Source organism: Brachyhypopomus gauderio, chromosome 4 (assembly GCF_052324685.1).
Source record: "Brachyhypopomus gauderio isolate BG-103 chromosome 4, BGAUD_0.2, whole genome shotgun sequence".
In the NCBI taxonomy this organism is placed as follows: Eukaryota; Metazoa; Chordata; class Actinopteri; order Gymnotiformes; family Hypopomidae; genus Brachyhypopomus; species Brachyhypopomus gauderio.
This window is the reverse complement of record NC_135214.1, coordinates 2,925,613-2,949,851: the sequence shown is the minus strand read 5'-3', so window position 1 is coordinate 2,949,851 and position 24,239 is coordinate 2,925,613. Positions and strand designations below refer to the sequence as shown.

The following is a 24,239-nucleotide window of genomic DNA, read 5'->3' as shown; positions in this document are numbered from 1 at the left end:
TATTAAGATAAACCAAATTCAAGCCAAATTTGTTTCCCTTAAAACTTAAATTTGGCTTATCTTTCTATTAATTTATTTGGGCATTTGTAAACAGTATGCAATAACCCGTCGACACAGTTATTCGTGCCAGTTTGCTCTAAGTCTGTTTAAAGAATCATCATTGTACAACACTACTGAATAATGTAAAGAATATGCATTTTTGGTGGAGTCTTTTCTTATGCTTAGCATATAGGTTATTGGCTAAATGTTGAATTATAGACTCTCTAAATCATGACAATTATAAATATTATTTTCCAACCAATGCACATCTTTTATAACTATTGACACCCTTATATTAATTTGTTTACTAATAACGAACTTGACGCCATTCCTCAGTACAAAATTCCCCCCTTTCCTTCAGCTTGCTCTTTACACTGACGATAGCAAAAGCTTTCTTCTGACAAACCTCCCAAATACTTTCTTGGCAGTAACCTTATCTGTGAGCCTTGAAGAAAGTTCTGCGTCTTGAACCATCCTGTTTATTGCTAGTTACAATGGACTAGCATCCTCTTCCAGGCTTACAACGTTCATCACACCTCAACATCTTATCGTCCTCAGAGCTTCAATTGTTTTCAGGCAGGTTTTGTAGACCCGTCTCCTGATTTATGAAGGCAAACAATCTTTTGCCCCACTTCCTTTGTGTAGTTTTGTTTCCATGTCACCTCATATAATCTAGTTTGCTATTAATAATCAGACCACCAACATTGCTAATAACGCTGAAGGGTGCTGTGCTCAGTCATTTGAACAAACCGACATGCTCTTACTGTGAGAAGTTTGGTTTCATGATGCATCCAGGTGCTCTTATTCTCATCAGAGCTCTATGCTAATAGCCCAGATTGCTGCTAGTGCCCTGCTTGTAACCAGATGCCAGATGCAAATGCTCTCACTCCCATAAATAGCTACATGCAGTACATGTAACCCCATCAGACACTCTGTGTCCTACCACACCACAGGAGGTGCTTCCCAGGTGCAACGTTTCGCACCACCGCAGTCAAAATCAAAATCCAAGCAGACCTGTTTTCTTTCAGTCCACTTCTCTCTTTCCTGCTGTAAAGCAATGTGACGACTGGCCTCAGCATGAAGTTGCACAGATCTTCCAGAGATGTACTGGATGTCATGAAAATCCATGATGAATAAAAAGTCATAAAAAGCAAAGATTTTATTAGCTTATTTTCCTGGGTTGAAGTAAACTATATAGATCATTCACAGGAAGTGAATTTCATGGTTCTGCAAATCTAATGGAATGCAGTTTTTTAAGTAATAACAACTGATATCTCTCACTCCCAGAAGAAGAACTGGAATTTGTTGAAAATATCTCAGTATACACAATGGATGACGCTGTGGTTTGATGTTTGAGTGTCTAATGGTGTATTTATGACGCAGTGGACATAGTGGAGAAAGAATGCACTTCCAAAAAGCATGAATAAACAAAAACAAATAACTATAGCAGCTGGATAGATAAACATTGTAAATAATTACTCTAGGACAATGTCTGTTAAAAATATATATATACACACATGTAAAAAGCTGTGACAGACATAAAAACCCAAGTAATTCATTCATTCATTTAAAAAGGGCAATGGTTTAATATAAACACAATAACATTGCCTGGATCATTAAATGTTTACAATACTATTAATATAATCTGATAAAAATGCATGAACCATTGACAGTGAGTGTACACCAGCAATGGATCAACAGTGTGCCATCTGGAATGGATTGATGGTGTACCTTCTGGAATGGATTGATGGTGTACCTTCTGGAATATTTGAAACCGTTACAAGCAAACCATTTCAAAACCTCTATTATTTTATTTAGTGCTAGCCACACGTTGCTCTGGAGATATGAAGCACACTCCTGTGCAAAAATGGCAAGTATCCCACAATATCACAAATAATAACAATCAACTTGTGTGTAGACAGATGGTCAATACTGAAAGGTTCTACAGTCCAGAATAAAAATGATACCCATATGAAACGGAATTCTTACACAGTCTCCAAAACAGATGCCATTTCCTTGAACTGTCTAAAGAAGTTCTGAAAGTAAAATCAAACAAGACAGGAAAGAGAAAGGTGTAAATTAATTTGGTCCACACACACATCAACTGATTATTACTGAATAATGAAAAATTAAAATGAAAGCAAACCTGGAACTGAGGAACTGTCATTTCAAAAGACTTGTAAGAAATCTCCCCAGAGTCGTCTGCCATTTTCAACAGGATGGAGACGTATGGGGAATTAAAGGACCGACATGTGTCCGAACTCACAGCCATCCCCAGTTTCCACTGTATGTCCACCAGCTAAGATTAAGGAGATTGTTACACACAGTTGGTCTTGCCTCTGATCACTTTTCTACAGTATTATTCTGTGCAGTGTCAGCGTGTGACTTACATGGCCAGTGACACACATGGCCTTCTCTTCCTGGTGTGCTTGTACACGTGATCCATGCTCTGACCACAGCTGGTGCACGACTTGTAAAGTTGATTTAGACCATTTACTGCTGCCCTCACCTAATTTAGTAACCAGAACATCAGCATTCAGCTTGCTCTTTGCAGCCGATCTATAAGAAATTACAGAAGCTGTTGTGAAACACAAACCTTAACAGATTGTGGCACATTTGTAATGCTTAAGTCTCATTCAAACATTCAAATACCTGAACAATCATTGAAATTGTGTTTGAAAAGACTTATCACCCATTGGCTTACTAAGACGTGCTTGAAGACCACAACTACTTGGAATTTGAAACATATCTTACCTAAAATTAAACAATAACAGCCTTATAATACCCTGAACAGCTTTCCAGTCAAGATTTAACCCAGCATTTTGAAGTCTCTATGGGGGCAAACAGATAACAGTCACCATGGAAGCCCATGTAAAAATGTATAAAACAAACACTGAAAAATATATAAGTGTGTGCCAGTGCTTACGTTTTGTTGTTCAACCACGTCGATCACATGTCTCTGTCCTTGAAGATGGAGAAGAATCTCGTGACACTGCAAACACAATACGCAACCATAATAAAATCAGATCATAGAAACGTGTTGATGATCAACCACGCAGCGTCTACAAGACTGGCCTCATGAAGTGAGAAACAGCAAACCAAACAGTCTGTTCCTACCGTTTCTGCAAACAGCTCAGATGGAAGTTTACCAATATTCTCAACCACGGCATCCACGTCTGTAATAAGAGAGTGAATGAGCAGGTTAGTTATCACACATCTGTAATAAGAGAGAGTGAATGAGCAGGTTAGTTATCACACATCTGTAATGAGAGTGAATGAGCAGGTTAGTTATCACACATCTGGAATAAGAGAGAGTGAATGAGCAGGTTAGTTATCACACATCTGTAATGAGAGTGAATGAGCAGGTTAGTTATCACACATCTGGAATAAGAGAGAGTGAATGAGCAGGTTAGTTATCACACATCTGGAATAAGAGAGAGAATGAGCAGGTTAGTTATCACACATCTGGAATAAGAGAGTGAATGAGCAGGTTAGTTATCACACATCTGGAATAAGAGAGAGTGAATGAGCAGGTTAGTTATCACACATCTGGAATAAGAGAGTGAATGAGCAGGTTAGTTATCACACATCTGGAATAAGAGAGAGTGAATGAGCAGGTTAGTTATCACACATCTGGAATAAGAGAGTGAACGAGCAGGTTAGTTATCACACATCTGTAATAAGAGAGTGAACGAGCAGGTTAGTTATCACACATCTGTAATAAGAGAGTGAACGAGCAGGTTAGTTATCACACATCTGTAATAAGAGAGTGAACGAGCAGGTTAGTTATCACACATCTGTAATAAGAGAGTGAACGAGCAGGTTAGTTATCACACATCTGTAATAAGAGAGTGAATGAGCAGGTTAGTTATCACACATCTGTAATAAGAGAGTGAATGAGCAGGTTAGTTATCACACATCTGTAATAAGAGAGTGAATGAGCAGGTTAGTTATCACACATCTGTAATAAGAGAGTGAATGAGCAGGTTAGTTATCACACATCTGTAATAAGAGAGTGAATGAGCAGGTTAGTTATCACACATCTGTAATAAGAGAGTGAACGAGCAGGTTAGTTATCACACATCTGTAATAAGAGAGTGAACGAGCAGGTTAGTTATCACACATCTGTAATAAGAGAGTGAATGAGCAGGTTAGTTATCACACATCTGTAATAAGAGAGTGAATGAGCAGGTTAGTTATCACACATCTGTAATAAGAGAGTGAATGAGCAGGTTAGTTATCACACATCTGGAATAAGAGAGAGTGAATGAGCAGGTTAGTTATCACACATCTGGAATAAGAGAGAGTGAATGAGCAGGTTAGTTATCACACATCTGCCCTTGGTTGGTGCTGCAGGCCGACAACAGCGCCCCTTGGTGGCGTTAACACTCAACGCCACTCAAATCATCCAACACTATTGCACGGTTCGAAAAAGATTATTGTTCACTTTCGTTAACAAGACAACTTGGACACATAATTGTCTAGTCAGTCGATATTGAGCAAGTTTAATCAACAAAACAAACACGGACATTAAAGGCTGAACTCACCAGGCCACGGCTCCATCCCGAGTGCTGCTAGCTAGCAGCCAGCTAATCGCCAAATCGACTGGAAACTGAGACTCGTAGGCGTGCAAAACGTTGTTCCGCGCATATATAAAACCGCCACCCAGCGTGTTTAAATCAGTAAACTTTATACACCGCTAACTTGTATGTCTTTTTATCTATGCTAAGTGGCTAGCTAATCGACGACCATCAATCGCAACACAGAAAACGCTTAAATGCTACTTCCGTAAACGTCACACGACGTTTGGCCCTGATTGGCTAGCACGTCCGTGCGCGTGCCCAAGTCGTGAAGTTCTAAGTTCCAACGCGGCAGCTGCCACTGTGGGTGAAGGAGCAGAGTGGATAAATGTGGACAATATACTCCACCAGGACCTTGACGAACAACCACAGACACTACAGCCTGTCGGAGCCTAAATGTCCTAAATGAAAACTATTCGGCGTTAACCTAAGAGCTACTGACGGGACAGGTTCCCGTCGCCATCACTGCAGTCTGCAGCGCCATCTGCTGGCGCAATTTATGCTTTCAGCGCCGTTTAAACTCAAGGCACTTTGGTTTTCTACCAGAATCTAACTAAGAATTAGTTGACTATGATCTGTTTTTTTTTAATCGATTGAAACCTTTAATGTCTATTTCTGGCAAATGGGGAACGGTGGTGGTGTTCTGGATACCTGGGATGAGACTTCATATGCAGTGAGGGATGTGGCTATGAAGGTACTTGGTATGAACTCAGGACAGAGGAAGATAGACAAGGAGTCGTGGTGGTGGAATGAGGAAGTTCAGGAAAGTTTGAGAGGAAAGCGGTTGGCTAAAAAGAATTGGGATTTTCAGTGAGATGAAGAAAGTAGAGGTACAAGGAGATGTGTCGCAAGGCAAAGAGAGCAGTGGCAGAAGCTAAAGAGAAGGCATATAGCAAGCTGTATGAGAAGTTGGACACTAAGGAAGGGGAAAAGGATCTGTACAGATTGGCCAGACAGAGAAACTGTGATGGGCAGGATGGGCAGCAGGTTAGGATGATAAAGGATAAAGGTGGAAATGTGTTGTCTGGTGAGGAGAGTGTCTTGGGAAGGTGGAAGGAGTATTTTGAGGAACTGATGAATCAAGAGAATGAAAGGGAAAGAAGGTTAGAAGAGGTAGAGGTTGTGAATCAGGAAGTGCCTCAGGTAAGCAAGGAGGAAGTATTGGCTGCAATTCAGAGAATGAAGTGTGGTAAGGCAGTTGGACCGGATGATATTCCAGAGTTTTTGACTGTGTTATTTAACAGAATCTTGGAAGGTCAGAAGATGCCTGAGGAGTGGAGATGAAGCATAATGGTGCCGATTTTCAAGAATAAGGGCGACGTTCAGAGCTGTAGTAATTACAGGGGAATAAAGTTGATCAGTCACAGCCTGAAAATCTGGGAAAGAGTAGTGGAAGCTAGGCTTAGAGGAGAGGTAGAGATCTGTGAGCAGCAGTATGGTTTCATGCCAGCTAAGTGCACCACAGATGCTATGTTTACTTTGAGAGTGTTAATGGAGAAGTATAGGGAAGGACAGAAGGAGTTACATTGTGTGTTTGTTGACTTAGAGAAAGCTTATGACAGAGTACCGAGACAGGAGCTGTGGTATTGTATGAGGAAGTCAGGAGTAGCAGAAAAGTATGTGAGGGTAGTGCAGGATATGTATGAGAACAGTGTGACAGCAGTGAGATGTGCGGTAGGAATGACAGACGGGTTTAAAGAGGGAGTAGGACTACATCAGGGATCAGCCCTGAGTCCCTTCCTGTTCACAATTGTCATGGACAGACTGACGAACGAGGTTAGGCAGGAGTCCCTTTGCACTATGATGTTTGCTGATGACATTGTGTTCTGTAGTGAGAGTAGGGAGCAGGTGGAGGTGAGCTTGGAATGATGGAGATGTGCTTTGGAGAGCAGGGGAATGAAAGTGAGCAGGAGTAAAACAGAGTACATGTGTGTGAATGATAGGGCAGACGGTGGACAGGTCCAGTTACAAGGAGTTGATTTGGTGAAGGTTGACGAGTTTACCTACTTAGGGTCGAGGGTACAGAGTAATGGAGGAAGTGAAAGAGGTAAAGAAGAGAGTGCAGGCAGGGTGGTGTGGATGGCATAAAGTGTCTGGGGTGATCTGTGATAGAAGGGTGTCGGCTAGAATGAAAGGAAAGATCTATAGGACAGTAGTGAGACCTGCTATGTTGTATGGACTGGAGACAGTGGCACTGACAAAGAGACAGGTGAGGGAGATGGAGGTGTCTAAGATGAAGATGTTGAGATTCTCATTTGGAGTGACGAGGAAGGACAGGATCAGAAATGAGTTCATTAGAGGATCAGCACATGTAGCATGTTTTGGAGATAAAGTTAGAGAAGCGAGATTGAGATGGTTTGGACATGTACAGATGAGGGAGGAGAGGTATATTGGTAGGAGGGTCTTGAGGATGGAACTTCCATGCAAGAGGAGGAGAGGTAGAACTAAGAGGAGGTTTATGGATGGGTGGTAGAGGATATGAGAGTGGCTGGTGTGTCAGTGGAGGACACTCAGGACAGGGCCAGATGGAGTTTGATCCGCTGTGGCGACCCCTAAACGTGAATTTTATATACACACACACACACACACATACACACACACACAATTCCTTATTAGCCTTTGTCAGCTTTTTTATCACCAATGGAGTAAGATCCTCATCACTCCGTGTGTCAGGTTGTTTTGCCCATGACCAGGAGGTCATTGATCCAGTGTCATCTTTCAGTTTTGCCCTTGGTCAGTGTGGTTTAAATTTTGTTTCCTAATTTAGCATTATATTTCAGACTTCTAAATGGTGTAATGTCCAAGTATTAGCAAATGCAACCTGACACAAAATTACATAAAAGATATAAAGAATTATCATTTCAGAAGTTCTTTTCACTGCTTTATTGTGGTTTCTTCCTGGGCGAATGAAACCTTTCTAAACAATAACTATGGCAGAATAGTTGTAACAGTAACAATTCCAAGTGTTTATCAAATGTTTATATTTACTGTGTTTTTGAGATTGACTTTTGTGTTTGATGGTCTACATGCCAGTTCTCCGTCACCTGGAAAATGTATGTAGTGTTTTTAAAAAATGTATTACTATTTCCATTACACATTATAAAAGTTACGAATGCCAGTAAACCAATTAAACTCCATTCGTTCTTTTATTGATCACTGCACTTGGAAATGAACAGATCCTATATTCAAACAATAATGATAATTGATAGTGATAGATGGCCTTTATTCTCAACACCCTTTTCAACAGCTTCTCATGCCAAGGCCAACAAACACGGACAGAGAAAGTAACACACAGATACAGGTTATAATACTCCTTATTCAGTGCATCCTTTATGAGAATTAGTTATTGTTCTACACACACCCACCCCCAATATCTAGTGTCAAACACTACTTGGCATTATTGTATTAGAATAACAATCCTGTAATTTTAGTGTTTTAACAAACCCTCATTTACCCGCTGAATGGCCAGTGAGCTCATGTCAGTGTAACAAAATGTCTCCCTTTCTTCTTAATGTACACAAGCCCTAAGCATGCTGGGAAGGAGGAAGAATTTATGGATAACAGTGAGAAAATTACACTTCAACAACCAAGTGAACTTATGAGCTACATGTAAAATGTGTTTCATTTAGTGACATATTCATAAAATTCTTGCAAACAGCATTAAATAACACGGTATCCTTGCTCATTACATGTGATCGTAGTCTCAAAATTTCTAGGCAAGCGCTCATGCCACATTCAGATACATGTGAAAAGTCAACTTGTCTTTCCTTATAAACTCCCTCTTGCTGCAAGTGTTTGCAACAAGTATGTTGTAAATGTAATGCCTACAGGTTGGGGACTGGTCCCATTACCCGTTTAAGCTTGCATGAAGCACCTTTAAATGAGTGTCTAGGGGGTTTATGAGGTAAAGGGATTTGCTCCAGATATGAGACACATGAGCCTTTTAAGCAACCGAGTATGAACACTCCTCTGACTTAGCAAATTCCATCTGCTTCTCAGTGGAAATATAAACAAACGGTGACCTATCTACTGCATCTTTAAATCTTGGTAAACAAAAGATCCCTAAACTAGCTGCTACATTTAGCAGGTCTGTACCTATAGTTTTTTTTTTTTCAGGCCACCAACCTTACACCCTCTCAATCCTCATATCCAGCATATATTAAAAGATATGGGCACAATTAAAGTGTTAACTACTCCCTTTTAGTTGTAGCAACATTCCCCCTACATAAATCCATGAGTTTGCTTGTCATTGGCCCAGCAAAGATTGTTACTGTGGTCCCCAAATTTTAACCTTTACTGAAAACCACACTGAATGTAGAGACATTTAAGTCCTAGACTTAATCTAGGACCTGAATGCTAGACCTTGTAGTGATATAACCCACTCCAAAATGTCTATCCCGAGTGGCACAAGATTATGTATTCTATTCTATTTTATGAAGAACTAAAAGTTCAGAGGATGCACTTCCACACGAGGCAGCAGAGGTAATGGGAGAGGAAGGACAGCAGAGGACCGGACAGATCTGTGGTGGTGTCGAGTCCACTGAGTGATTGCGGCTGCACAGTCTGGCTGGGGAGGTGGTGAGAAGGTTCAGATGGTCTGGTAGCCGGCGTGACTCCTCTTTCGTCCGACCAAGTAGGCCACAAGCACAACAAACACCAGGCCAGCCAGAGCAGTGCCCACAATGATGGGAATCAACATGTTGTCTTCATCCAGATCACACTCTTCAGCTAAAGGGCAATAACAGAAGCCAAAAAGGGGATAAACGGTGAAGAATTTGTAAAAATCCATTCATCCATTTACATCCACTTAGCCAGGTCTGGGTCACGGGGGCAGTAGCCTAAACAAAGAGGCCCAGGTCTCCTCTCCCCAGCCACTACTTCCAGCTCTTCTGGGGGGATTCTGAGGCGTTCCCAGGATAGTCGAGTGATGTAATCTCTCCAACACCTCACCAGGGGGGCACACAGGGGGCATCAGAACCAGAGGCCCGAACCACCTCAACTGTCTCCTCTCTACACGCAGGAGCAGTGGCTCTTCTCACAGTCTCCCCCGGATGACCGAACTCCTCACCCTATTTCTGAGGGAGAGCCCGGACACCCTGCTGAGGAAACCTGTACTCGCGATCTCATTCTTTCGGGCAGTACACAAAGCTTGCGACCCATGGTTAAAAAAAACAAAAGAGAATGAAAAAAGCCTACCTGTTCCAAACTGATCTCCAGTGACTCCAAACGGTTGCACCTGCAACTGGAAGGTGTTGAGAGAGAAGTTCTGCCCAAGGCTGAAGGTCTGCTCTGCACGGCACATGTAAGAGTGTCCCAGAGTTCCACTCAGGTAGTCCAGGCTAGAGTTGCTAACAATCAAGGGCTCTGCATGGACACGGAGATCGTTCCATTCAATGCAATTGCACGACAACGATTTAATGGTGAGGTCATGTAATTGCTCCATAATAACTCACGAGCCATGTCCGACAGGTTGGCCGACAGCTGCAGTCCACTCAGGTGATACTTGTTTGTTGTAGAATTCTGAAGGGTAATGAGCGACAATTGAAGTACAAGGAAGAAAGCATTATAAGAACAAGAAAGCGTCGACCACACCTCGGTAACGAATTCTTTACACAAAGACAATGGTCCTGTAAAGACATACCCCACATACATGTCTAAACATACCTTTCTTTCTCTTAATTAAGCTTCTTTGTGTTTTGGTGCGCTTACACATGATATATGAATGACTCATCTTAAAAAAAAAAACTCAAAAAAGAAACACTGGGAAAATGTAAACATGGCTGACCAGATTAGGAAAGAGGAGAGTGAGTACTTGGGTTAGAATAAGGATTACACAACACAATGAAGGAGTGAGATTTGGTGTGAGGTACTGGACTGACCAACGAGAAGATGAACGTCAGGTTAATGTTCTCCTCTGACAGTTTGAGGGTGGAGCTGTCGGCCTCACAGGCTCCAGAAGGTGTGGTCAGGTTCGGGTGCAGGTTCACAATCACTTGAACGGCCTTCACAAGCAAAGGGTGTTTGAGGAGATCATATACAACTCCCAGTTCTCATGCTCATAGTATAGAGTTTGCTATCCTGCTCAGCTCTAGTCCATCAAGTCAAACTGCTGAGTTCCTGATATAAATATAAAGTCTTCTAAAAAAAATATGTAAACTACATATGTGACTCCACGACTATGACCCTGTCTTGCTATCACGCCCCATATCCTCATCCTGCCACTTGGGTTCACCTTTGAACAAACATTTTGTTTTGCCGGGAGCATCTTGGTGTTAGAAGGCTGACAATGTTTTGGTACAACTAAACTAACGATTTAAACAGCGTCCTGTATAAACCATATAGCCCTCTAGCGCATGCCACGGTTCTGTGTAGGTTAAGAACGTGTGTGTATACCTTGGTGGTGGAGCGAGAGAGGTGCGTGATGTTGAGCTGTAACCCCATGTGGGCCATGAGGCAGACTGTGCCATTGTTGGTAATGTTGTAGTCTCCTCGCTCAGGATTACTGGGAGGTGGAGGAGGAAGCGGAGGAGATGTAGTGGTCACGGCATCACTGGAGAAACTCGGACGTAACGTAACAGCTGTAACAACATTATTGGTGTACAACATTATTGGTGTTTACGTCATGATTTCTGATATGCCGGTGTGCATATCAGTACACACACATTCCTACTGGCCTGTTTAAGAGCAGATCATGTGGAATACAGACAGATTTTCTGGATTATTCACCATAGAATGTACAACAAATACAAAAGATTTGCTTTTTTGGTATATGCAAGGTTTTTGTACAGTAATGTTAGAATGTAGCTACAACATATAGAATAAAAGGGCAGGTAAAATATTGGAGACAGTATGTGGCGTCTTGGCAAGGTTATCACGCAAGACATGACGAGGGACCCTGGTCACTTTGCCGACAGTTTAAAACAAAGCAGTACGTACTGGACTAGCACCATTACGGGTCCAAATTCTGGACGGGATGGTCTCGTTGCAAAGCCCCTCGGCTTTAGTTACCAGGCGCTGTTACGCAACACGTTCAGTAACTGCAGAAATGGACTTGAACGCGCGTTATATTGTAGTGTAACTCACCCAAGACGAGCAGGAAGGTTACCCCAACGGGCAGGGGCTGTTTTCGGGCGTAACTGATCATACTGCGAGTGGACTAATCAAACACACCTCAATCACAACACACTGGGCCCTCACAGAAGGCAGCTGCTCTAGGACGGAGAGATCTGCCACAAAACGCGCAAATGTTCCTTGAAGCGCTTGCGATGGTTTAAAACCGGCTGCAATCGTTTTTTTCTGATGATTATCTTATATTTAGATTAGCTGTTGATCATATATGCGCATTAGGCTGGTTTGTTTTCTTCTCATAGCCGGCGATGACTTCTCATAAACGCACTAGGAAGAAATACTCCCGAATCATGTGAGCGGACGGGGCGCAGATGCGCTGTCGGACCACCCCGCGCATGCGCACAACCACTCGTTGACCTCGCCAGCTCTTCGTGGTTAGAGCGCAGCAATAATAATGGTAGTGAACTTTACTGAGTCAAACGGCAAATCTTTTAACGAATCCCGATTTTTCAAACATTGACAATGCTGATGTCAAATCTCTGTGAGCGGCTTCTGAAGTTAAATAGTCAACAATGACTTTGCCAAACTGCCGAATACGCCTTAGGCCTACAAGCATTTTGTCTGCTCTACTTAGGCCGATGTAACCTTAGCTAAAAGACCAGAAAGATGAGAATATATGTCACGGAAAATCAAAGCATAGTTTTAACAAATTATTTGAGCAATTTACCAACTTTCAAAACATTATAGAATAGTGGTATTCAAATATGTACCCCGAATCGAATTCCGGACCTTTATTTTGTAATCCGCTAAAGTTTGTTTTTTTGCCCCACGTAACGTGTAGGGCGCTTTCACAAGGTAAAGGGGATCTGGGAAACCAGTCGGACCTGGACCTTGAAGTTCTACAACCTCAGTTGTAGAAAATCTTTCCCTCCCACGTCCTGTCCCATTCAGAGTCCAACTCGGCCCACTTTGGACTGACTGAATATTTAAATTCTATTTTTCTTACCTACTTAAGTGGGCTTCTCTGCCTAAGTGCATGGACAGTGAGGTGTAGACTTACTGCTACAGCTCACCTACGCGAGTAGACAAGAACCAGAACCACAACACTCACGCTGGTTTCTCCAGAATCATACATACTGTCGTGCTGATAATTATATGCGTTATTACATATAGTAGGGTGACCAAACGTCTGTATTTCCCGGGACATGTCCGTATTTCACGTCCTGTCCCGGGCGTCCCGGGATATTTTTTAAAACTGTGGAAATGTCCTGGCTTTTAAATTACGTTAATCGGGCCATTAATTCTACAGGCACTAGGACCCTGAGCACGGCGCTGTATGACACGGAATCCCTGAGAACCAACAACTTACGTTCGCCACCCCCCCCCCCCCCCCCCCCCCCCGCTCGACAACTTAAGTTCGCAACCCCCCCCTGCTCGACAACTTACACACAGTGTCCTGGTTTTCCCAAACAAAAATATGGTCACCCTAACATATAGAATATGTACTGGTGAAATATGCTGTCGCGTTTCCTAACCACAAGGTGGCGACTTACACTTGAAAATACCTATCCGGACAGTAACTAGCTTAGTCCATCTTAAATATTTAATTGCTTATATGCAGATTTTAGGGTAAAGCAAACCATTACTTGGAGTGTTTACTTTTGCACTATTATCCTTTCCTCTTGCTGAGTTAATATTGGATGTATTGTGTGTCTGTCTGTCTGTCAATGTGCATGTTTATGAAATTTTATTGCCTATTACCAGAGTAAAAATGGCACACCAGTACACAATATATAGTTCTTGTATTCTGAGTCCTGTTTTGTCTAATCGCGCAATAGTTTCATTCTTTAATGTTAAAATTTCAAGCATATTGTGTCATCTTTTTAAAATAAAGATTAACATGCAATAAACATGCAGCGGCATTGCCAACATCTGTAAACATCTGTTGTTTTATGTACATTCCTAATTGTTGACTTCTTACAGTCAATGGCCATGTTCTGATTTAGTTTAGTTCTGAATCGCTTGCTGTTCCTACATGGAGTTACTGAGTTTCTGCACTTACACCTGATAATGTTTGGTCGACTTTAAGGACAAACTAGTTCCACATGTGAGATCAGTGAATACAAACTGAAGCATTAAGCCAAATAAACCATTTCAGCATATGATGAACAATAATGTGACAAAAATCTTCTTTGAAGCAACCTGACCTCTCAAAACGAGGTTGTATGAGATTATAATTTCACATTTTAAACTCAACCACACATCTCTCTCTCTCTCTCTCTCTCTCTCTCTCTCTCTCTCTCTCTTGCTCTCTCTCTCTTTCTCACTCACTCACTCTCACACTCTGGTTTTATCAGAACCTCTTTTTCTAAAGGACACAGAATAAAAAGCAGTTAGTACATATCAAGGTGAACGCTGATCTGATGACAGATAAGATGCAAGAGTCTTGATGCCTTCTAACCTAAAATGGTCTCATCTGTACGTTTTGTATAACATGCCCTAAAAAATGCACCGCAATCAGTTGCATTAAAGTGCAAAGCAGAATTTAATTAATTTACATTGCCAATAAATCACCTTAGTAAAACCATAAGCTAGTAAAACATCTCAGGACTAAATGCTGGAATAGGAAATAAGCATTAGCCCATCTTGTAGGATACAATAAAATATACGGATTTTATTGTGGCATACTGAAGTTGTCTTACCCTCTATACTAAAGTAGAGAACCATAAGCTGTAACAAATAAGTGTCTGAAATATATTTAACTGGCAGGGGGTTGCTAGTGTCACACTTTCCATTTCAAATAAATATGATATGGCACATATGGTATCCTGCATTAGATAATCATGCAGCATATACCTCTTCCCAAGATTATGAAAGTAGATAATGCCATTAAACCGCATGTGCTATAAGCAGAGAGAGACTGTGTGTGTGTGAATGATATCTGAATGAACAGGAAATGTTGTGGAGACAGGTAGTGAGATGAGAGGGTTCAAGATGCTGAAATGGGAGTTTAGAGGTGTTTGAGAACTGTGTCACTCACCGCCCAGCACATCTGAATGTTGGGGCCATTTCCTGTTAGCGAAGGGGCTTCAAGAATCAGACGAGTGTGTAAGGCAGTGTGGCTCGCAGCCCCTCCGTGAGACCAGGTGTCAGGAAGGGGAGACGTCCAGTTTTGTTTTTCTCTGTAAAGCCAGGGAAAGTGATGGCTGTGTTGAGGACAGAAACCCTGCTCATCCTGGTCCCACTGCTCTCCTCTGCAGGTGAGAGAAAAGTATTTTTAATATTAAAGAGCACCTAAATGCATGTCAGTGTGTGGCTGATGGGTAAAATTATAGCAAAGCATCGCAAACTCACAACACATACTGCCAAGACCGAGTTTCAGACTACAGGCGATCGTGAGGAGTTCTTCAGAAAAAACACACACAATAATGATGCTTGAGAGGACGATGAAGAGTGGGGCCCTGAGTCTACAAAAGTCCTGTATGTTATAGTATTAATCCACAGGCTGTCAGTGTACAAATGCATTGTTTTTATTTATTCAGTTTAGCCATTGGCATCACTGTGCAGGAATAATCTGGTATATGTTTTTGTGTTATGAATATGGAGTGTGAGTTTCCGCTTCTGTATGAAGGTTGTGAGCGCCTGTTGCCATGCGAGTCAGACAGAGTTGTTTAGAGATGAGTGCAAAACGCTCAGTGAGGGCTAGAACACAGAAAATACAGAGGTTGCAAAAATGCTACACTGAGCTTTTTCATCTGTAGCGTTATAGACATCAGAGTACCTAGTTCAGATTCTGATAGATGCTATGTTTAGCGTCATTGTTATTTCCTCGCCTGGTAATGGAGAAAGTTGCCCTTAAACAGAGCAACACCATTGTGCAACACCATTTAACATGATGGCATTAGGAGTGTAATATACCACACCTTTCAGCTGTAGAATAAACTCAGCCTAGATTTCAAATGCTAATTTGATGAGATTTTTAATTTTCATGGTTTTCATTGGTATTTCCTTACTTAATGGAGAAAGTTAACCTTAAACAGGTCATGTAAAACTGTAGTAAAAAGTAGGGAAAGTTTGATAGATACTACAACGTTTTAGAGGCCTAATAAGAATGACAGATCAGATTTTTAACACGAGGGCAGTGTACCATACCTGCAAATATTCAAAGCTTTTTATTTACTAATGTATTCCGTTTAGATCAGTAGTCACACGGGGCATCACAATGGATAGTTTTGCTTAATAATCAATTCATTTATGTAAAATGTGAAACTTCTTATAGATAAACAGGCAGAACACTTATATTTTAATCTATATTTTGTAATCTATATTTTGTATTTAGCAAATCATGACTGAAAGTTTTGTTTATAGTTAGTTTCGTGTTATTTATGATTTTCTATTTACTTTTTTCCTAAACATTTTATTTGGCTATACAACATAAAGTGGAAAGAAAACATTACTCATATTATATGCCTTCATAGTTCTATTAATTTTCATTATATTTCAGTGAGTTTACTCACTGTTTTTCACTTTTGCTGCCACTGGAAAAAAAGCTCCTTTGATGTGAAACGGCTTTCATGCAACAAAAGCGTTGTGCGTATTGCGTAATGAGACTCCTGGCACCATGAAGCATCAAATTCCAAAATGTTCTCTCACAAGGATGTGGAGTTTGAAAGAGATAAATAAACAATTCTTAGATCATTACACTCTAACAAAAAGACTTTTGCTAGTTATTTTCTGTAGATCTGTTCTGTTTTTTATAGATCTATTTATGTCTGCCTATATTATTGTTGTTTTTGTTTTAAATTTGGCAACTGTGTCAGGCGGATCTGGTTATATCAGAATTATTGAATAAACCAGAAGTAGTGGTATGATGTGTGAGTGTACACTAAAAATAGTTTGCTAAAAACCATCATAGTTTCTCAGATAATTTGTGTTTTAAATTCTTGATAACTTCCAAAATTGCTTTATCTTTATGCATTTTCTTTATGTCCTAGTTCCATTTTTTCCCACTACAACCATTTATACTCTTTAAATGAGGGCTTTTACTTATAAACATGCACAAAAAATAAGTGTGATTCATTTCAAAATTTAATTAGATTTTATATAATAGCAAATAAACACAACAGTTTATATAAAAGACAACAGTTTCTCACTATGTCGGACCTTGAAAACTCTTCGAAATACTGGGCTATTCAAAGACTACTCCAGTCCAAATAAGCTAAAGGCAAGTTTTTGCAACCATAAGAGTGTGTGGCATGGTTGACTGCGTGTGTCTGCATCTGATCCGACATTAAACAAAACCCCCCTTTTCAGACACTCTCCTCAGAGGTAGATTTCCGACACCTTTTAATCGTTTGCAATTAATTTAATTTCAAGTCGCACTTGTATTTCATTTACTCTTTCATAGGCGTGCGGCCACAGTGTGAAGCGTTTATCCCCAGCGTCATATACAGTGACCATGAAATGCAGTGCAGTGGGACCTCCAGCCGGTCTTACTGAGGGGCCCACCACCTCGCTGTAGCACACACCTCATACAGGGAAACCGCTGAACTACATTCACACTCAGACCACAGAGAAGATCAGGCCCCGGCCAGATCTCTAACAGGAAGACACGCATCTACCAATAGAGAACTTATCGTACATCTTTGACGGCAGAGCCTTCGGTTTGTTGTGTTGCTTTTAAATATATTGCAGGTTTACACTGTGTGTACTAACACTAATACTGAGAACATTAATAGACAACACCTTGCAAAGGTCTTCTGAAGTCTTAGAATGATAGATTTACTTTTAGAGTAATGGGGAGATATTTTGGCTTTGGGGTCCGAGCACTTTCTGAATAAGTGTATGGCAGCTAGTCGCAGTATTAAATAGTCTGATAGTGTTATTTCTGCAGGGGAACACATTCATATAGACCCAGAGCCATAGACAGATCACGGCACCGCTTGGGACTGGTTCTGACTGGGAGGGCTTGTCTCAGCACTGTATTTGGTCTGGTTACACCAAATCCGGAGCAATCCATAGAATAAAACTTTACTGGCATTCCAAGGCATTCTTTGCAGAGCAGTACACAATAAATTTATTTATTTTATACATTTTGTTAGTAACAATATAAGGCATTACATATATTTTATATATTTTTAGATAACATTATATAAAACTGTAATGTTTTCTATTGGTGTTTTTATGAATACTGATTTTAACCAAAGCAGAAATCTTAATGGTTTAAATTTAGGAGCGTGTACACTCTCTTCTTAATTACATTGCTTTACTGGATGCTTAATTTTCTACTGAAAGCTGCGTAAATGTCCTAAACTTTTTAATTTTTGTTTTGTATTTATTATTTGTTCCATTACTGCAGCATAAAGGCAGACATTTTAACCTTTTATTTGATTTACTTTTTTTGTTATTCATTGTTTTTTTAATTCACTCATCTGTCCACCAACTCCAAACTATAACATACTGAATGCAGCTTTTGAACCATGCACATTCTTACCAGAAGAAGTAAGACAGAATAATCCTTTTGATCATCGCTACTTTGTCTCAGTGCTACACTGATATATAAGAGAGCTGAACTGAACGCCATTGACCTCTGACCTCTTGGCAGAGGCCGTTGGATGGAGCGACCCCATCACCTGCTACATCCTGGATGCCGTCTTGCTCCTCTACTGTATTGTATTCACTGCACTATACTTCAGAATAAAGGTGAGGGGGCTTCTCAGACACTTCAGACAAGGCATTCAGTCAAAGCACAAGGTAGATAAAAAGTGCTCCTGTGTTGGACCAGTGTCTAATTATTTTTCTCTCTGACATTCTAGTTGTCAAGGCTACAGGCTGATGACCCTGCAAAAAATGAGCCTGTCTATACAGTGAGTTACACCTTGTATGGTTGTCTTCATGCAAAAAAATGATCTGTGCACACGCGTTTGCTTTTAAGAGTAAAATGCACTGGCTATTAAGGACCTGACTATATGCTGTCTGTGCATTAAGATTTTCATATATTTATTTATATATGGTGTGTGTGTGTGTGTGTGTGTGTGTGTGTGTGTGTGTGTGTGTGTGTGTGTGTGTGTGTGTGTGTGTGCATTTGTCAGGGTCTGAACACAAACGAGATGAGTGATGCATATCAAACCCTGGACCAGTCAACCAGCCAGGCTAGAGGTCCTGCCAAGCAGGTGTGCAGGACATGCAGGACACACAGGACACAAAAACACACAAGACACAAAAACACGCAGGACACACAGGACACAAAAACACACAGGACACAAAATCACACAAGACACAAATACACGCAGGACACACAGGACACAAAAACACGCAGGACACACAGGACACAAAAACACGCAGGACACACAGGACACAAAAACACACAGGACACGCAGGACACAAAAACACACAGGACATGCAGGACACAAAAACACACAGGACATGCAGGACACAAAAACAGGCAGGACACACAGGACACAAAAACACACAAGACACAAAAACACACAGGACACGCAGGACACAAAAACACACAGGACACGCAGGACACGATTACACCATATAGCCAAATAGCAAGTGCTCGTTAAGGTCTTGCTTAATCTTTTTCTATACAATCCATTAATAATGAATGAAAGAACACCATAACTCACTGACATCCTGTTCTTATGGCACTCATCATCAACCTGATCATTCAAACATGGGTAAACATTTCTCATATAAGGTTATAATCTCCCTTTAGCGGTCCACACGGTCCACGTGTGTTCTTCATGTAGATGCTGATTAACAAACAACTGCATCGTTTTCATTGCAGAATCGAGCAGAGAAACAAGAAGGTCCGTACGAGGTGAGGAGATGTTTCACTCCAGAACACATACGCTGTAAAACTCTGTTAGGTACACAGTCACATGCTAGTAGATCAGATCAGAGAGACAGAGAGAGAGAGAGAGAGAGAGAGAGAGAGAGAGAGAGAGAGAGAGAGAGTGTGTGTGTGTGTGTGTGTGTGTGTGTGTGTGTGTGTGTACTGTATACAACACACATACACTATATTGCCAAAAGTATTCGCTCATCCAACCAAATAATCGGAATCAGGTGTTCCAATCATCTCCATGTCCACAGGTGCATCAAATTAAGCACCTATGCATGCAGACCAGACAGTTTTTACAAGCATTTGTATGGATATACATAACATACACATATATAATTTATGGATATATACATATAAAACACACACACACACACACACACACACAGTCACACCCATCCAACATATATAAAAGAAAAAGAGGTTGCAGTGAAGATCACAAGGTTGCTAGAGAAACAGATAAACACTGCACAGCTGATGAAGGTCAAAATATGAAATGTTCCTTTCTCTGGAAACCTTGTGTACTTCATTACAATTTTGAAATTTTCTGTCTTTTTCTCTTTCTCTCTCTACAATTGTAGTAAAAAATTTAATTTTACAATTTATTACAATGTATGATGCATGTGCAGACATGGTATTACTTGTGATTTCTGTACAGCTTAAATAGTTTGATTTTAAAACATTCACATTTGCATTGATACAAAAACTACTTTCAATATACAAGTGTGCTTAAAGTCCATTTGAACAGGATTGAAATAATATTTTCCATAGTATGGAAAGTGAATGAGGTGAATGAAACCACATCAAACTGCGGTTCATTCTGAATGTGTAGCTGAATGTACAGCACTAGTTGGGCAATCTATAGTTTATATGCACCGTTTTACTGTTTACAGCATTCTGTTTCAGAATTTCTACATTACACATTTTACATATCAAAATGGCCTATTTTACCAATCACATCCATTTTGTGTCAATAGGTCTTAATTCCAATAGTTATGTAGGATAGCAGAAATAAGTAGATAAAATGTTGAATGATACAGAAGAGTTAATGCTCACTATGCATTGATTAATGCAGCTTAAGTAGAGACCAATAGAGTAGAAATATGGCCATCTAACATAGGTACACACGCACACACACATAAATACACAAATACATAAATAAATAATAATAAATAGTTATCTTACTGATATATAAGCACTTTCTTATCTCCAAAAATATTTTAAATATTTTCCTCTTCATAACAATGAAGCATTATTTTATATATATTAAAAGAACATTATGTTTCAAAATTATTTTACTTATTTTGGACTTCATGGTAATGTGTCTTAGTATTATTTACATTAGGTAGTGTTGTGGAAATTGCGTGGTGTGTTTGGATATTGCTCAGATTTGAATGGTTATGTTAACTGTTCAGCTTATGTTGTATGGCAGCATGATTTTAAGTCAGTATTGGTGTAGTACGTTGTGTGAGCTTCTGCAGCAGGAAAGCTAATATGAAACTCTGAAACTGAAGAAGCATCTTTGGGTACCTTCACAAACAGCCTCTGTGGTCCTACACCTGCTGGTGCTACCATTTAACCCGAATGTGGATGAAATAAAGTTGGTATTGTACAGATGGTATTGTACAGATGAAGGTCCTTTCAGTAACTAGCCTGCTGTGAAAGTCAGGACACTCAAGTTTAGGAAAGTCCTGAAGGTCAGGACACTCAGGGTAGGAAAACTTTGTTCTTTACTGGCGGTCATTAAAACATAAAGCGCCAGTCTTTCTAAATGTGGACTGAGACACCTATGATATCCAGGAAAGAAACTAAATGTAGCATCAGTTTATCTCTGTCAAAAGCTCTTATTTTGCCCAGAGTCTCCAAACACTAAGAATTGTCAACAAGTGAAACATCTGCTCAATACCATAACTGATGTAAGCATTAGGCTATTATGGAACATTGTTTTGATATGGAAAAGTTTGACTGGGGAAAGGGAAGACTTTTATCTTTCTAGAAAAGTGCATTTATGAAAGAAAAATACAATTGTAAAATATTTAAAACATTTAAATGGGGCAAATTACATGTGAAAACCAGCTAAATTACTTTAGGACAAAAGATTTTACAAACAATTTATGGATATTGTTTAACAAATAGTAATACTGAATTGTTATGAATTTAATATTTTATTCTTATAAAAGATTACACATTTGTAATTTTTTGTATATTTATACAGTTCAAAAAAAGGTTCACAAAAGAAACCATATTTACAGCAACATAAAAAAAGACTGATATAACTGATAATACAACAACTGCAACAACAACAACAAATCTGTTTATTCATCAGAGAGACGTATGTGCCACTGATCAGTTGTGTTGAGCGTCCCCTCTACTTACAGAGAGCATCTTTCAGTACGAGAGCTGTGGTTTTCATCAGCATCCTGCCACAGCATATTAAAGGTCTGGTGTCTGGTGCAGTAGCAGTTAGCAGCGTGACTGCAGGGCTGCGCTTGTCTCCGTTACATCTCTGTCTCACGTCTACGCCACCATTCATCCATCCATACGTCTGTATCGGGTGCGTTGTGTCAACTCTGGCCTGAAATAGGCTTCACTCTCCAACGCTGAGGACCCACGAACTTCTTCATATTCACAACCAATATCACAAACTTCTTTTCTCACCTGGATGATCGCAGTGAATCTTACAGATAACCGTATCGCTAGTTATCTGTGGACCAGGCGGCCTGTGCGTACAGGAGGCCTGCGTGTCATCATTTATCCATGTAAAGTGCTTTCAGTGGTTGTTTATATCAGCTCAAGCATCTGGAGGTGGTGAAACTAATACATTTTTGTTACATTTGCAGGCACTGAGGACACCATCAAATGACGAGTACCAGGAGATCAAAAAGACAAGCAGGGTATGTGTTCAGAGAGCCTGATTATTCTTCATGCAGGTAAGATAGCACGTAAGCATGGATCTTCCAGCAGAGTTTGTGAACACCATGTCCAACGTGTTGTGTGTGTCTCTCCACAGCCCCGCAAAAGCAAGAGCAAAACCAGAGAGGTCAGTAGCAGTGGACTGATCCATTCTACACTTTATAGGGGGGGTCTCAGTGTGTAATATTATATATATTTAAGTAATATTATATTATATATAAGTAATATATTAGTAGCTTGGTTATATAAAGCTTGGTTGATCAACATACCATTACTCCCTGTAGGCTCATGGTACAGAGAGGAAGGCTGCGTCCGAGGCCATTGAGATGGAGAGTCTTCCTCCTTTACCACAGCGTAAATAAACACACGGGTCTGCTCCACAGTCTGCAGGGACACACCAGATACCTGCTGACTGGGTCCATCAAGCAGGAGGACACTGGTAGTTCGGTCCTGTCTGTAAAGTTGTGTTTCCGTCACTAAGCGATCGACAAATTATCTTTAGATTTGTAAGAATGTATTAAGTATGTATTAAGTCAAATGAATTACCTGATATAAAAATTAAGAAAAATAAGAATTGAAAATGACTTAACTGTAGTTACATGGTGATGAGAAGGTATAGTTATCTATAAAATGGGAAATTTTATTGTCTAAACCAATCAAAATAATGATGCTAATGATTATGCAACTGAATGACCACATGAGACTCATGAGGTCATTTAATGAGAGTCACGAGTAATTTAATAAACGATTTTATATCGTTTTCCTGATAAACCTGTAGCCCATGTGAAGCAGCCCAGCTGGGTGTTTGTCCTACAGGTGGCGCTGTAGATCTGAGACGATGGTTGTCATGCATTATTGTAAAATATTCTGGCCAAAGAAAATGAAAGTTCTCACTGTGGGATATTGGATGCAAAACACACTCTTTCCTTTTTTTTTTTTTTTACTTTGTTTGCTTGTGTTGTTGTTGTTTGCTTTTCCTCCTAATGGATGACCTTAAATCTGCCGTTATGGAAACATGCAGGAATATTCTGATACATTGTAATCTGTTTTTGTGTTGTGTTTAAATGGCAGGAATCAAGCTACTTAAAGTTAAAAGATGCTGGGTTTCATCTCCAAGTTAGATGCAGTCAGTAATGTAGTTTAAATGGAAGTTGTTTCTGGAACGTACATTTCAATGCGGGGCTGATTTCCGAATGAGCTCAAACACTTTACATGCGCTCAGACTCAGGTTTACGCTTGAGCTTATCTGAGTAATGAATTTTATGTCTGAACAGTCCATCATGTAATAGTTTTTAAGTCAATTCCTAAATTAAATTCAATGCTGGCAACATGTAATTTACATGTGTAAAGAGGTACAAAGCAAATGTTACTATATTGAAGTTAATTTAGCTAATAAACAAATCCATGGCCAAGTGTATTGTTTACCTGATGTTTCATTTGACCCATCCCCAATGCTGTAAAGCTCTGATACAGCCAAAGCCCTTTGCTTTAGATGCAACAAATATGCTTATTAGGATACATGCCTTCAAACAAGGAGGAATCAGAACTGTGGGGGGGGGGGGGGGGGGGGGGTTGGGTCAAGCCAGTATCTAAAACATATGAAGGACTATTCAACTGTTCACTTCTCTGACTAAGATGTGACCGCATTGTCCGTTTAACTGTTTAAGCACCACAGTCTTGGTCAAGGTTATTAACACACTTATTACTGCCACATTTAAGTGGGAATATACACAAAACATGTCAACACTCAAAGGCTTTCAATATTAAAACACTTGGAAAATGGTTTAATGATGTTT

General features: G+C 40.2%; 3 protein-coding genes across 4 annotated transcripts; 1 reads left to right on the top strand and 2 right to left on the bottom strand.

The window, feature by feature from the left end:
• Positions 1–1,212: 1,212 nt before the first annotated feature.
• commd6 (COMM domain containing 6) lies at positions 1,213–5,082 on the bottom strand. Its single transcript, XM_077001531.1, has 7 exons — positions 4,587–5,082; positions 3,157–3,215; positions 2,966–3,031; positions 2,794–2,870; positions 2,430–2,598; positions 2,186–2,338; positions 1,213–2,075 (listed from the first exon to the last, which is right to left on the bottom strand). Exons 1-7 carry the CDS (start codon positions 4,600–4,602, stop codon positions 2,025–2,027), a joined length of 591 nt encoding a protein of 196 aa, XP_076857646.1. The 5' UTR covers positions 4,603–5,082; the 3' UTR covers positions 1,213–2,024.
• Positions 5,083–8,667: 3,585 nt separating this feature from the next.
• lamp1b (lysosomal associated membrane protein 1b) lies at positions 8,668–12,054 on the bottom strand. Its single transcript, XM_077001530.1, has 6 exons — positions 11,703–12,054; positions 11,013–11,197; positions 10,499–10,621; positions 10,073–10,139; positions 9,816–9,983; positions 8,668–9,347 (listed from the first exon to the last, which is right to left on the bottom strand). Exons 1-6 carry the CDS (start codon positions 11,761–11,763, stop codon positions 9,208–9,210), a joined length of 744 nt encoding a protein of 247 aa, XP_076857645.1. The 5' UTR covers positions 11,764–12,054; the 3' UTR covers positions 8,668–9,207.
• A 2,675-nt stretch (positions 12,055–14,729) lies between these two features.
• Positions 14,730–23,858, top strand: cd247l (CD247 antigen like). 2 transcript variants are annotated; one of them, XM_077001525.1, is made up of 8 exons: positions 14,730–14,947; positions 18,292–18,389; positions 18,503–18,553; positions 18,779–18,859; positions 19,480–19,512; positions 22,371–22,460; positions 22,541–22,570; positions 22,728–22,795. In XM_077001525.1, exons 1-6 carry the CDS (start codon positions 14,890–14,892, stop codon positions 22,443–22,445), a joined length of 396 nt encoding a protein of 131 aa, XP_076857640.1. In that variant the 5' UTR covers positions 14,730–14,889; the 3' UTR covers positions 22,446–22,460; positions 22,541–22,570; positions 22,728–22,795. The 2 variants fall into 2 exon arrangements, with proteins under 2 accessions (XP_076857640.1, XP_076857639.1); XM_077001524.1 differs by having other exon boundaries at positions 14,732–14,947; positions 22,371–22,424; positions 22,728–23,858.
• The last annotated feature ends 381 nt before the right edge of the window (positions 23,859–24,239 follow it).

What these genes read in the sequence shown, in the direction of transcription:
- commd6 (XM_077001531.1), bottom strand. An exon ending in ACGTGGTTGAACAACAAAAC is followed by an intron (nt 2,871 to 2,965) that starts GTAAGCACTGGC and finishes TTGCCCCCATAG; the next exon opens with AGACTTCAAAATGCTGGGTT. An exon ending in CCATGTGTGTCACTGGCCAT is followed by an intron (nt 2,339 to 2,429) that starts GTAAGTCACACG and finishes CCTTAATCTTAG; the next exon opens with CTGGTGGACATACAGTGGAA.
- cd247l (XM_077001524.1), top strand. Translation starts at nt 14,890, where the DNA reads ATGGCTGTGTTGAGGACAGAAACCCTGCTCATCCTGGTCCCACTGCTC. An exon ending in AGATCAAAAAGACAAGCAGG is followed by an intron (nt 22,425 to 22,540) that starts GTATGTGTTCAG and finishes GTCTCTCCACAG; the next exon opens with CCCCGCAAAAGCAAGAGCAA. An exon ending in GCAAGAGCAAAACCAGAGAG is followed by an intron (nt 22,571 to 22,727) that starts GTCAGTAGCAGT and finishes TACTCCCTGTAG; the next exon opens with GCTCATGGTACAGAGAGGAA.
- lamp1b (XM_077001530.1), bottom strand. Translation starts at nt 11,763, where the DNA reads ATGATCAGTTACGCCCGAAAACAGCCCCTGCCCGTTGGGGTAACCTTC. An exon ending in AACCTTCCTGCTCGTCTTGG is followed by an intron (nt 11,198 to 11,702) that starts GTGAGTTACACT and finishes ATGTTGTTACAG; the next exon opens with CTGTTACGTTACGTCCGAGT. An exon ending in TGGAGATCAGTTTGGAACAG is followed by an intron (nt 9,348 to 9,815) that starts GTAGGCTTTTTT and finishes ATTGCCCTTTAG; the next exon opens with CTGAAGAGTGTGATCTGGAT.